This window comes from Salmo trutta, chromosome 3, assembly GCF_901001165.1.
Source record: "Salmo trutta chromosome 3, fSalTru1.1, whole genome shotgun sequence".
In the NCBI taxonomy this organism is placed as follows: Eukaryota; Metazoa; Chordata; class Actinopteri; order Salmoniformes; family Salmonidae; genus Salmo; species Salmo trutta.
In genome coordinates this window covers 55193366-55207170 of record NC_042959.1, presented here as the reverse complement: position 1 = coordinate 55207170, position 13805 = coordinate 55193366, and the positions used below count along the sequence as shown (strand labels likewise).

Genomic DNA, 13805 nt, shown 5'->3' with positions numbered 1-13805 from the left:
TGGTCTGTTAGGTCTGGATTCAAAGAAATAGAGTTCAAGAACAATCTGAGGATGTATCGTTCATAGAAATATAATTATATTTCTATGGTATCATGCACCAGTGTACAGTAGGCCTATATTAGATAAATACTCACCCCAAGTAATATCAATATGGGAAATGGCCTATGTAATCAAAACCTTCTGTTATATTGATTTATAGCTTCCAGCTTTTTATAACAATTCCTTCAAGTTGAAATTATACCCAAAATGAGGCACATTTATGTTAAAAAATCATGTAAAAATGCATTATTTCCAGCCATACGATCTGTGTTTCAGAGGTTGAGATGCTGTTGTGTAAAACACACAGCAATCATGTTAGGCATGACTCATTTGGGACTTTTTACATCTGAGTGGAACTGTCCCCTTTTTTCATGGACATTTTTGATCTAAATCTTTTTAAATCTCACTTTCAATCTAAGGTAATGGAGTGCCTGGTATGTAAATGTCATGTGTAGGTGGTAATGTTATAAAGAGTTTGTGAAGCGACAGAGGCTTTGAATGACACCTATAAGTGCTATTGCTTGACATTAGAACATAAGGCTTGGTTATCATTCAACTTTAGAATGTTTTATTTCCAGTTATTTTACTGCAGTGCACTACGATGACAAGACAGACCTATCAATGCTATTGAGCCCATAGAATCTAATCTTCCATTAGGTTCACTTCTTGTTAGCTGTGTTTGTCCCATCCTGATTCAGACACCATGTGACCCAGATATACTGGGTCACAGTATATCTGCTATATCTGCTATTTGCCTATGATTAGATAGGCAAATAGCACATTCACATCATCAGTGAAGGACCCTTATCCTCAGACACAGTTCTGTTCAACAGACCCTTTTGTTCATTAACCTCAGAATATAAGAGGTCCTTATCGGTGCTGCAGTCTGTGATTAGACAGCCGCGGATAGTAAGGTGAGCTACAGTACGTAAGTACAGGGTACTCAGACACGGCGCTGCCTTTAGGGCTGTTCCCATAGCTAGGACAGGAGGATAGCATCTCTGCAGTGTGGGACTAAACCCAGGTATTACATCCTCTTTTTCTCCCACACATACAAACACACACCACTTGGACTTGTATTCACACAGGTACAGTCAACACAAACACAGGTGCTTACTTACTCCTTCTTTCGCTCTCTCTTTTTCTCTCCCTCTCTCATACCCACATCCAGACACCCTTGTTTTCATTCCCCACGCCCATCAGAGGGGAAAAGAGAGAAGCAGAGGATGGCTGGCAGGCAGACAGGCAGATTGAGGGGGGGTGATTGTTTTGACAGTTATGTAACTCAGACTGTCTGGCTGCTCACCTTAAAACCAGTGAACAGAGCAGCTAGAGCGGGCCTGTTAGAATCCCAGTTCGCTGACAGTGTCAATAATGAGACACGACGACGGGAGGAAGCAGATCAACCAGTCAGGAAAACCTCAATGACTTTTTCCACAGGGCTCCAATCTGATTGGGTCGTGTAGCGTTTGGAAAACCGTCTTGGAATACATCCACTACCCATTCACAGACAGAGAATAACATGCCTCATTTAGGAGGAGAATCAAATATATTGTATACAGCCTTCTTATGTAGGATGGCAGTGATCAGGCGGGGAACGGGAGTATGCAGTATATCAACAATCAATGTGAAATCAGGATTAGTATTTCAATAGGCATTCATAACTACATAGACTACAGTGTTTCTCCAATGCTTTTTTAAAACCATAAGCCCCAAAAAGCAACATCTAGGACTGTAAACACATGTATTTATTTATTTTACTGAAATCAATATAAGTCAATATCATTAAGGAAGGGATCCCTTCCTAGGTAATTATACAGGAAACAGTGTACTAGCCTTATCTCACAAGCCTATAGCTTCCCACATTACATCACTGTAACTACTATCAAAAGCACAAGGTAATCTACAGCAGTCAGCATGTCCTGTCCACCCAATGGAATTAGTCTGAATAACAGGATATGTCAAACCCCTCCAGATATAGAGTACTAGAAGGCTATGAGCTCTTGTGGAGCAGAGCTGACCTCAGCCTGAGCCTGTGCGAGAGTCTTTTCTACAGGAAGTGCCCTCTCTATAAAGGAAAAGACACAGCAATATAAGAGAGGAGGATCTTGGCATGGTCCTGTTTAGCAGGGCGGAACGTTCAGAACATTGAGGAGAGAGATGGATTGTGTAGAACGGACAACGCTGATAGATATGTACGATATTTGATCTCTGAGACACACTGAACATTCTTCCCAATTGAATAAGGAGAGAGTGAAAAAGAGAGGGGGGGGAGAAATATGTAATCATACGCTGCAATCCCTCCTATAACATTCCTCTTATGCAATATCATCACACTCATGGGGGCTCCACTTCACAAAACATTCCAGGTGCCTATAGCATCTTCATATACAAAGGATCCTAAGGGCTGATAAGGATCAGAGTGCTGTAAATGTTTAGGGGAAAAGTGCTAAGTGTTATAGCAGTGAGTGAATGTGGACTGGGTTACATTAAGAGAACATTGTTGAGGGTAGAGGCTCACAATAATGATTCCCCTGGACCATCAGTAAGACCACTCGGTCACGCGATAGAAAGACGGGCGCCACTTGTTTATGTGTGTGTGTACAGGCCGGATCAGGGTGTGTACCTGTGTCACGAATGTTATAATGGTGACAGGTGATTAGTAATGAGTGATGATGGGGACCTTGAATAGGACTGGGAGCACCTGTGTACTCCCTCAACAACTCATTGTGTTGCTATAGACTTCCTATTGACAGGATATGGAAATGGCGGGTACTGTGCTTATTCACTATCCACTTGGGCACACACTGGTTGAACCAACGTTGTTTCCACGTCATTTCATTGAACGTGGAACAGACGTTGAATTAAGTTCTGTACCCAGTGGGTAGGGTCGGTCTGACATGGGCGCTGCACTGATTATCTGATCTATTAATCAGCCCCTTTTCTAAACAAATGATAGATCTCTGTCAGAGATGAATGTCAGTGAAACTGTGCAAAGCCTTTCTCAGACTAATCTCTTGTGGACAGATATTAACATGGGCTCCCGAGTAGCGCAGCGGTCTAAGGCACTGCATCTCAGTGCAAAAGGTGTCACTACAGTCCCTGGTTTGATTCCAGGCTGAATCACATCCGGCTGTGATTGGGAGCCCCATAGGGCGGCGCACAATTGGCCCGGTGTAGACCGTCATTGTAAATAATAATTTGTTCTTAACTGACTTGCCTAGTTAAATAAATGCAAGATTTTGGTTCTGGGTTGCCGAAATGATGCCCAGACCCACGTGAACCTACATGGTGATATAAAGAAGCCTTTTAAAGCGGCAGTGCTTTGCCATCATCGACTGAATCAGTAAACCCAGAACAGGCTATAAAAAGCCAGAAGGGAGCTGGCCTTTGAGCCCCAAGTGTCAGCAGACAGTGTCTGGTGGGGTTGTGGCATTTCACTGAATGTCAGACTCCTCATGTACTGTGGATCCAGCTTCCCTCACGTTCCTGATGGTGTGAGAGGAGTGACACGTGTTCCCATGTCTCATCTCCCAAAGGTGACATGGCACAAACCCACACTGACCCAGTCCACTGCTGGAAAGGGCAAACGCGTGGTGGGGTCAGTTCCTCATGAACAAATATACACACAAAAAACCTGCACGTGCACCTGCACATACGCACATACACAGAAACGTGCACACACACACACACACCCAGACAGGACAAGCACCTGTAGAGGTTTTTGAAAAGGTTACATGTGATTAAAATTTCAGTTGCTTGCTGCTGACTCATCCTACTACAGGGTCAAGGGTCACTTTGTGGTGTCACAGAAAGGTGGATTTGGAGGGGGGGAACAGAAAAAAGAGGTGGTCTCAAAAACTAATCCAGATGCTCGTTGTTCAGTGCCTAAAGACATAAAAGCAGAGGTATTCTCGTATGTAGTGGTAACTTAAAAATATCAGGAACTGTTACTGTTGCACTAAAAGAAATCCTGCCCACTCAAAATCATTAGGTGCATAATCTCGGACACCAAGAATTACAATCTTGCATAATTGTGTCAGATATGTTACATGCATCTGTCCACAAGAAATGAATAGGTGGATGACATCTACATTAAAACATCACTTTTAAATTTTTAGAGGTCAACATGGGTTTGCCAACTATGCACATTGTGTATGAATGCTAGGTAAACATGATCACCTGGAAATATAAAACTAATTGAGCAGGGTAAAAAATATGAGACAATATTTATTTCGACTGTAACCAAGGAGCACTTGATGTTACATATTATTTTACAGGTTTTGTTGCCCCCTTGTGGTAAATAAAATAATTGTATTACGTGATTGGAAAAGATGGCGGAAAAAATAGTATTGGAACTTTAACAACTCTGAAACTACACAACCAAACCATTCTCTCTAAGAAATTCTCCATCATATACACATATAGTTGTATCATTGGTGTAAAGTAACTAAGTACAAATACTTTGAAGTACTACTTAAGTAGTTTTTTTGGGGTATTTGTACTTTCCAACTTCAATTTTTTACAACTTTTACATTGCTAAATAAAATATGTACTTTTTACTCCTATACATTTTCCCTGAAAAAGTACTTGTTACATTTCAAATGCTTGGCATGATAGGAAAATTGTCAAATTTACATACTTATCAAGAGAACACACAGTCATCACTACTGCCTCTGATCTGGCAGACTTCACTAAACACAAATGCTTCGTTTGTAAATTATGTCTGTGTTGGAGTGTGTCCCTGGCTATCAGTAAATAAAACATAAATTGTGCTTTCTGGTTTGCTTAATATAAGGTATTTGAAATTATGTATAGCATTTACTTTTACTTTTGATACTTAAGTATATTTTAGCAATTACACTTACTTTTGATTTTACTACTTAAATCCACACAATTTTTTACTTTTACTCAAGTAGTATTTTAGTGGGTGACAGTTACTTGAGTCATTTTCTATTAAGGTATCTTTACATTTACTCAAGTATGACAATTGGGTACTTTTCCCACCATTTTTATTGATAAAAAAGCATAATCAAACAAACGGCACTTAATCAGCAATACGGCAGTGTAGGCGTTTGTCCAATGATATCCATTTATATATGAAGGTTTCAGTCCATTTGTGCCTTTTAAAGGTTTCAAGCATTTGTTGAGGAAAGGGACTTCAGGAGCCCTGTAATTGGTCTGGCCTTCGGAACTTGCTTTGAAGGAACACCCTGGGAACACAAAGCCCCTCCTTCTTATTGACCGTTTCTCGTAGCACGTACTCATTGGTTACACTCTCGAACCCCACCACTCTGAACAGGTCTGCTAGGAGCTCTGAAACAGACAGTTCAGATTTGCTATTTTATTAGGATCCCCATTAGCTGTTGCAAAAGTAGCAGCTACTCTTCCTGGGGTTCACACAAAACATGAAACATAATACAGAACATTAATAGACAAGAACAACTCAAGGACAGAACTACATTAAAAAAAATTAAAGGCACAAGTAGCCTACATATCAACGCATACACACAAACTAAGTCAAATAGGGGGAAGGTTGCTTTATCTGTTTTTTGAAACCAGGTTTGCTGTTAATTTGAGCAATATGAGATGAAACGGAGTTCCATGCAATAATGGCTCTAATAATACTGTACACTTTCTTGAATTTGTTCTGGATTTGGGGACTGTGAAAAGACCCCTTGGGGCATGTCTGGTGGGGTAAGTGTGTGTGTCAGAGCTGTGAGTAAGTTGACTATGCAAATAATTTGGAATTTTCAATACATTAATGTTTCTTATAAAAAGAAGAAGTGATGCAGTCAGTCTCTCCACAACTCTTAGCCAAGAGAGCCTGGCATGCATAGTATTTATAATCAGCCCTCTGATTACAAGATTTAGATGCACTATTGTAAAGTGGTTGTTCCACTGGATATCATAAGGTGAATGCACCAATTTGTAAGTCGCTCTGGATAAGAGCGTCTGCTAAATGACTTAAATGTAAATGTAAATGTAAGAGCAAGACATGCTGCTCTGTTCTGGGCCAGCTGCTGTTTAACTAGGTCTTTCCTTGCAGCACTGGACCACACGACTGGACAATAATCAAGATTAGACAATAATCAAGATTAAAAATGTATAAACAGAGAAAGAGTCCCATAGAAGAGACCAGACCGACTGCTTACTGCTTGTGAGTAATTCGAAAAGACAAAAAAGACAATAAAGAAAGACAAAAAAGATAAAATAACTACTATGAGGGAAAATGTAGGAGAGGAAAGAGAAAGAGGAATGGACTGACCTTAGGGAAAGAAATAAGACCTGGTGCCATCCTGTCTGACGTAGAAGTTCTCTCCCAGTTTGTTTCCCGCCTTAAACCTCATCATGGCGTGGTCATACAGGCCATAGTCCCTGAACAGAATGATGCCCCCTGGCTTCAGAACCTGACACAGAGAACGTCAATTCAGTCACAAGTTATTTTGAGGGTGTTTAAAGTGTTTACTGCAGTTTCATCCTTTTCCTCAGCCCTGTCTCACCCTGTAAATGTTGTCCAGAGCCTGCTGCATCTTGTCTGGGTGGATGGCTGAGAGGACAAATATGAGCGTGGCCACATCCACACTGCCCACTGGGACATTACCCCTCAGGTCATCCTTTGTCAGGTCACACTGCAGCGCTCAGTGCAGTACAGGGAGTGTTCCTGAGGACAAAATGAAAATGACACCAGATATCTGTGTTGTTTTATTAAAAGTCCCACTGGCTCTTGGTCATCAGTGGTACATCTTCTTACCTTCACAAACTCCACAGCTCGTGGTGAGAAGTCACAGGCATAGACAAAGATGTTGAGGTCTTCCTCCAGTAGTGGGAAGATGAAGTTCCCAACCCCACAGCCAGCTTCAAGCAGGACCAGCTTCCGGGCTTCAAACTGAGGGAGAGAAATGTATTGAGATTACACCCCTAGCAGGGAACCCAACAACTTCCTACGCCATCTTCTCACCTCAAGGCACACTTTCAGTTCTTCAAACTCTCTGGTGGTCCAATGCCTATCCTTGAAAAAGTTTGTTGTGTTCCTTTTGTAAAACAAGTCCCAGTTTTTCTGTGCCTCCTTTTCCAACTTCATCTGCTTGAAGTCAGACACCAAAGTCTGGTCACCTGTCAGTTTCTCCATCTCTTTCTCATTCAAAGTCCTGCCAGTAGATGTTTTTCTTTGGACAGGTGAGATAAGACATGGCAACCCGTCTTTGTGTTCCTCTCCAGAGAGAACAACATCAGCGGTGTCGTCTTGCTTTGATAGTGCCATAACTTGCACTACTGTAGTTAACGGTAGTAGCTAATAGCAGCACTTCCTTGACATCCTCAAATCTATTATTTCACCAATGCATATTCAATTATCCAGCTAATGTTAATGGATGGTACTAACACATTATTGTGATAGACTTAATGAAAATGCAGGGAATATTTCCACATAAATTTTTTATGAACGCAAACGTTCCAGAAATGTTTTAAGATTTCTTGTGTGGCATGTAGTCTTCTTCATCCGTGTGGGAACAGTGTTTGGTTACGATGATTCCGGACTGTTTATATCAGTCAGTAAAAACGTTGTACTTATTCGTATGAGGGAAATTCGTATTCTTATACTACTAATAATACATTGTTACTAATTCTAATGTACTAAATATGCTGATTTGTGGGTGTTTATTTTGGGGTCAACCCAATTAGGGTGCTCAGATCTTATCGGTGACATTTCAGCACTGGAACAAAACAGGAAAAGGAGTGGTCATGTGACGTATGGATTGTTTCGCGAAACATCTTAGCTAGCTGCATAGCTAGCTAAAGTATCTAATCATCATTACATTTTATAACGCAGCATCATTTAAATAAATGTGAATATTAAACTTCCAGCAGAGTCATGAATGGGAGTACAAATCCGCTTTTGGACAAAGAAGAACATGTTTTGAAGCTCGGAGAGAGCTTTGAGAAGAGGCCAAAATCGTCATTTCACACCATCAGATGTTAGTAGCCAGACTATTTTTAGAGATTAACGTATAAATCACGCCTTTTGACAAGTTGGAATGTTCGATAACGTTAGCTAACTATCTTCGTCAGCTAGCTAACGTTACCTAACAATGTAGCTTGTTACTGTTAGCCAGCTTGAGTACAAAAAACGAACGGTAATCAGGTACGGTACGTTACCAGCAAAAATATTGTAATCAGATTACAAATACTTTTGAAAACGTAGGTAGCGTAAAATTAGCTAGGTGATTACTTTTAAATTCAGGAAGGATGTTTGCAAAAACATACATTAACACCTTTCTGTTTTCTCAATGACATTCAATTCAGTACTGAAAAAAGGCGCAAGTTTAAGGTTGTTCCACCTGAACTAGTCTGACCACAAGTCAGAGACCACTATGATGACACACCAAATGCGTTTGATGGGCCCTTTTTTTGTACTTCTTCTAATGCCTCTTAAGGGGAAAGTAATCAGATTACGTTATTGAGTTTGGGTAATTTTAAAGTTATGTTACTGATTACAGTTTGGACAGGTAATTAGTATTTCTGACCTTATAATTATCTTTCCCACTCTTTCATACTTGTAGATGATTTCAAACCAGCTTCAATTGACACAAGCTGCGAGGGAGAGTTGCAAGTCGGTAAAGGAGAGGAAGTCACCATCACATTACCTCACATTCCAGTAAGAGTGGGTGTTTTTTAGTTAACTGTGGTCTTTTGCCTGTGCTGTACAATGACAAAAGTTTTTTCTGATAACTCCACTGCAGAAAGATGAAAGCAAACGGTGTACTTGATCATGATACTTGTTATTGTGTTGTTCATAGGGCTCTACACCACCCATGACAGTATTCAAAGGGAATAAGCGGCCATATCAGAAAGACTGTGTTCTTATCATCAATCATGACACTGGGGAGTACATGCTGGAGAAGTTGAGCAGCAGTATCCAGGTCAAGAAAACCAGGTGAGGGGTTAACCAAAACACTGTCTCAAAAATGCATAGTAACAATGAACCTTTAGGATAAATGTGTTTTGCAGATCATTTGTGACAGTAGATGTGCAGCTGTTGACTTTGTTTTTCAGAGCGGAGGGCAGCAGTAAGATCCAGGCCAGGATTGAGCAGCAGTCGGTGCGTGCCACTGCCACCCAGCCTCCAGCGCAGTTCCGTGCCCCCACTAAGCCTGGTGCAGGGGCCAAGACCTCCCCCTCCAAGGACAATCCCTCCCCTGAGCCCCAACTAGATGACATCAAGAGAGGTGAGCCTCTTCATGTGTTGCCACCACTTTTACCAAGTGATCATTCTTGTTTCTCTATTGACTTTGTCTGTGTACTGATTCTGTTGCCTCTGTCGCCCCCTCCTGGCCTGGCACAGAGCTGCGAGCGGAGGTGGAGGTTATTGAACAAATGAGCAGCAGTAGCGGCAGCAGCTCATCTGACTCGGCCAGTGGCTCTGGTAGTGGGGATGACAGCTCCAGCAGTGATGGGGAGCATGACGCCCCTCACCCCCAACCTGTCCCACTCCCTCTCCCCCACATCCAGCCCTCCCCCAACCGTAACCCCATGGCCAACGGAGGAGCAGACAGGCAACAGGGCAGCAACCAGCTGATGAACACGCTCAGTGAGTACCAGGGCTGGTAGGGCCAGTGTAGCACTCTACGTTGGGGGGACTACTAATAATTTATCTCTCGATTGAAGTCTGTAGGTGGTGGTTGCAATGTAGCAATGTGTGTGTTGGTGTTTCCACAGGGAATGACCTCCAGTTGAGCGAGTCAGGCAGCGACAGTGACGACGACTGAACTGCCCCCATCTACCTCTCATTATCACACCATCTTGCTCTCCTCTTTCTTCTCTTTGCCTGGTTCCGTTGTTTTGTTGCTGTGGTAACCGACCCAACTGTAAAGTCTGGTTTTATTGTATTTGTTATATCTCTTAAGAGACCGGCCAACCTAGAGATTTAATAGTGTATTTTTTGATTAGCTGTATATTTTGTTTTGTATTTTTAAATCCTTTTACATATGAAAACATGCAAAAAAATATATATTAGAATGCATATACATATTTTCTGTAGTTAGAGCTCCTAGTTGTATCAACTTATATCACAAGTCTTTGTTGTTTTCTTGTTTCATCACAAGGGGAGGGGCTTATTTGGACAATATCACCCCCATCTTCCCTATTTATCTGGAAATCAAGAAGGCACTGAAAGCATTTCACCCATTCCATGTTTTTATCAGTATCATGACACTTTCAAAATCAGTCTTTTAAGAGGCCAGGATACAGCTCACATCGATCTAAACTATAGAGGATACTAAAGGACATACTCATATTTTTCATGTAAAATCAGTTTCAATTGACCACTTACTTAAGGTTTTAGCTGGAATATTGACCTGTTCTGGTGAACAGGTAAATATCAGTAACAGGTAAATGGTAGTAAATGAGCCTGGGTCAATCCTTTACATGTCAAAGCACTTTAGTTTAATTGTAATATCATCACTTTCAGCAGTTTCCACCTAAAATATGTTGCATTGCTTTTAACAGCACCTTTCTGACCTAACAGTTAAATGCAACTAACAACCAGTTCATCATACCCTTTATAGCAAATATTCTACTATTTCCACATCTATCATTTGACTTTCTGATTCTGTCTCACTCAATAACTAGGTTGCCATCCAATTGGTGACAGATTTTCATGCCAACATTCTAAAATCCGCATTAAAACAACATGTGCATATTCCCACCAGAGATGTTTCCATCAAATTGACTTGTTGCGGATAACAGTATGTGCGTGATGACGTAGTGCATATAAAAACAATTTTGGGGATTAAATTACCATTAAATACAAGTTAAATGGGTTTCCAACGCATTTTAAACTATACTAATGTTGCGTTATATTGCGAAGCTCTGGTCTTTGCACGTGCGCTCTAGCCAGCAGCTCGCAGGTAGGCTAGTCTACATGATGAGATTATTATGGATAAAGCGTGATTATTCTTTATTTGTCAAGCGGCAGCCAAGCATCGATCATCAGGTCACCAGAATAAGACCCTCGATATTTATTGGAAAGGCGCATCAAGCTCATCACCGTGCACTTTCACCACCATGTGAAGTTTATCATTTATTTCATATAGCCTAATGAGCTGCATGCTTTCCCGAGTCGTAGTGGGAGGACCACACAATATCATCACATGACTCCCAATTTACTGCTATATGATAGTTATTATATCAATATTTGCACATAAATGCGTTTCCACTGCCATTTCTCGCATAATTAATTTTACAGACACAAAAAGATCCCACCTTGTCTACTGTGTTTTGTTTTGTCGAAATTTGGAAAGTTTACCGACAAAATGTGCTGTTTCCACCAGGCCCGTCGTGGCATTGTTTTATCCGACATGTACTTTACTCGCATAAAAAGGTTGGATGGAAACCTGGTTACTGGCCCAACCGTATATCAGTGTCCCAAATACCCAACCATATATATCAGTGTTCCAAGTTCCCAACCGTATATCAGTGTCCCAAGTTCCCAACCGTATATCAGTGTCCCAAATTCCCAACCATATATCAGTGTCCCAAGTTCCCAACCGTATATCAGTGTCCCAAGATCCCAACCATATATCAGTGTCCCAAGATCCCAATCATATATCACTGTCTCAAGTTCCCAACCATATATCAGTGGCCTAGTTTCAGACCAGTGTAGACATTTTCAAAAGGACCAAAGAAGCAAAAACAGTTTTTTAGAATAGAGACACCGAACTTCTATTTTTACTTACATAAAAGTCTATTTTCACTAGATTTTGAGTTATTCATCAAATGTAAATGCTGATATAAATTGACCACATGTTTTTTTAATCAGTTCCATAGATTCAACTGATTTGGAGTGATAGCAGTCACGTTGGATTACATCTTTTAATTCAGCAACGGTTGTGACAGTGAATATCATTTGATACTCTATATCATGTGCCCTATAACAAAACAATCCCTAATCCAAAATATCTTGATGTTTCCCCCATAGAGATGTGACGTGGCTGTATCCCTGCCATAGTATCCCACTGCGCAGTGGGCACACCACGTAATTTCAACGTGGAAATGTGGGTAATATTTGGTTGAGACGTTGATCAATGAGATTTCAACCTTTATTCACCCACTCAAAAAGACAGCCAGAAGTTTGTTGAATTTCCGGTGTGTTATCACTATGCATTCAACCATCTAAATGCATAATCAAATTCCAATCGAAAAACGGTGATTTCTAGTTTAGTTATAATCGAAATGTTATCACTGCGCTTTCAACCATTTTAAACCACAACAAGGTTCAAATGGGAATAAAATGTCAGATAATTAGTATTTATACAACAACTTGATGTGCTATCACTGCATAATTTAATAGCACGAACAAATGACCTGGATTGCAACTGAGACTACATTAAAATCACATGGTGCAAAGTGATCAATAGTGTTCCAGATTCTGCGCAGATTATTATAGCAATTGTGAAGATCTCCACAGACTTGCGGTGTTTGAACATGCACGCGTTCTATTATTACGTAAGACATGTATAGTTACTGTAGGCTAACCTCAACATGTGGCCATGGATGTGTGTTACTCATTTTAAGGTTGAATCAATACTGTTACATTAGTTTGTAAAATAGCCTTAACATTCGGCTATTTACTGTATTCCAAAAGTCAGCCAAATATCAACATTTTAAAGGATATCTAACGCTTGGATGGTTTCATCTGTGCCACTGACTTAGTCTGGCTTTAATTCCAATTTGTCTACAAATTAATAATTGATATGTTGAATTAATGTCTCCATCTCAACCAAGAATCAAAATGAAAGAATATGACTAAATAAAAGTTTAAGTGCATTTAAAGTTAGATGTGAATTAGTCCTATTCTTTAACTTAGGTTTTTGGTTGAGATGGAGACATGAATCCAACATATCAATAATTAATTTGTAGACAAACTGGAATTAAAGCCAGACTCAGTGGGACAGATGGAACTATCCAAGCAGAAGATACATCTCCTTCAAATGTTGATATTTGGTTGCGTTGACAACCAAATACAATTCAATATCCAGTTTGTCTACAAATTAATAATTGATGTTGGATTTGCGTCTCCATCTCAATCAAACATCTAAGTTAAAGAATAGTACTAAATCTAGTCAAACTTTAAATGCACTTTACATAAACTTTGATGTAGTCCTATTCATTAACTTAGTGCTAGGCTACTCAGTGACAAATATCAAAGCTAAGCAGGGCTGGGCTTGGTTAAAACCCTGGATGGGAGACCAAATGAATAGCTGTATATAGATCAACTCTCCAACAGAAGGTGCTGCTGAGCCTATTGGTTTTTCTCTGATAGTGGATACGTCGTTGATCTGCGTTGTTTCAAAGGTACAAATTCAACATATGTTATACAAGGTTTGTCTATGTTGAAAATTGGTTACAACAATGACATAATCCTGTGGTTGAAATTTCACCCTCAAAATAAGTTTACATTTGATTACTTTTTTCAAATGTAATATATTTTCCACATAGATTCCATGTCACAAGACATTGACAAATTTACGTTGAACCAACGTTGATTCAACCAGTTTGTGCCCAGTGGGATGTGTGTTCATAAGGTGCTTAAATGGTATTTAACTGGTGCTGTTGTGTGTCTGGGACATCAAGCAAGCGATGGGTATACAAATGTAATATAATGTTTTGTTTTCACTGCAGTTTGGAACCATGTACTTGGATGCTATTTCTAATTTGTGTCTCTCTGGCATCCAGTGTTATTTCTGACCCATACTGTTACTGTTCCA

At 40.3% G+C, this 13805-nt stretch overlaps 1 protein-coding gene and 1 pseudogene across 1 annotated transcript; one reads left to right on the top strand and one right to left on the bottom strand.

Annotated features, from left to right (window-relative positions):
• Positions 1–5034: 5034 nt before the first annotated feature.
• Positions 5035–7806, bottom strand: LOC115179341 (methyltransferase-like protein 6; annotated as a pseudogene).
• On the top strand, positions 7757–10859 carry eaf1 (ELL associated factor 1). Its single transcript, XM_029740781.1, has 6 exons — positions 7757–8015; positions 8601–8695; positions 8838–8974; positions 9094–9266; positions 9383–9628; positions 9757–10859. Exons 1-6 carry the CDS (start codon positions 7913–7915, stop codon positions 9804–9806), a joined length of 804 nt encoding a protein of 267 aa, XP_029596641.1. The 5' UTR covers positions 7757–7912; the 3' UTR covers positions 9807–10859.
• The last annotated feature ends 2946 nt before the right edge of the window (positions 10860–13805 follow it).

Bases quoted from the DNA above. Each gene is read 5' to 3' on its own strand.
- eaf1 (XM_029740781.1), top strand. From the start codon at position 7,913: ATGAATGGGAGTACAAATCCGCTTTTGGACAAAGAAGAACATGTTTTG. The intron at 8,016-8,600 runs GTTAGTAGCCAG...TCATACTTGTAG, and splicing joins GTCATTTCACACCATCAGAT to ATGATTTCAAACCAGCTTCA. The intron at 9,629-9,756 runs GTGAGTACCAGG...GTGTTTCCACAG, and splicing joins CCAGCTGATGAACACGCTCA to GGAATGACCTCCAGTTGAGC.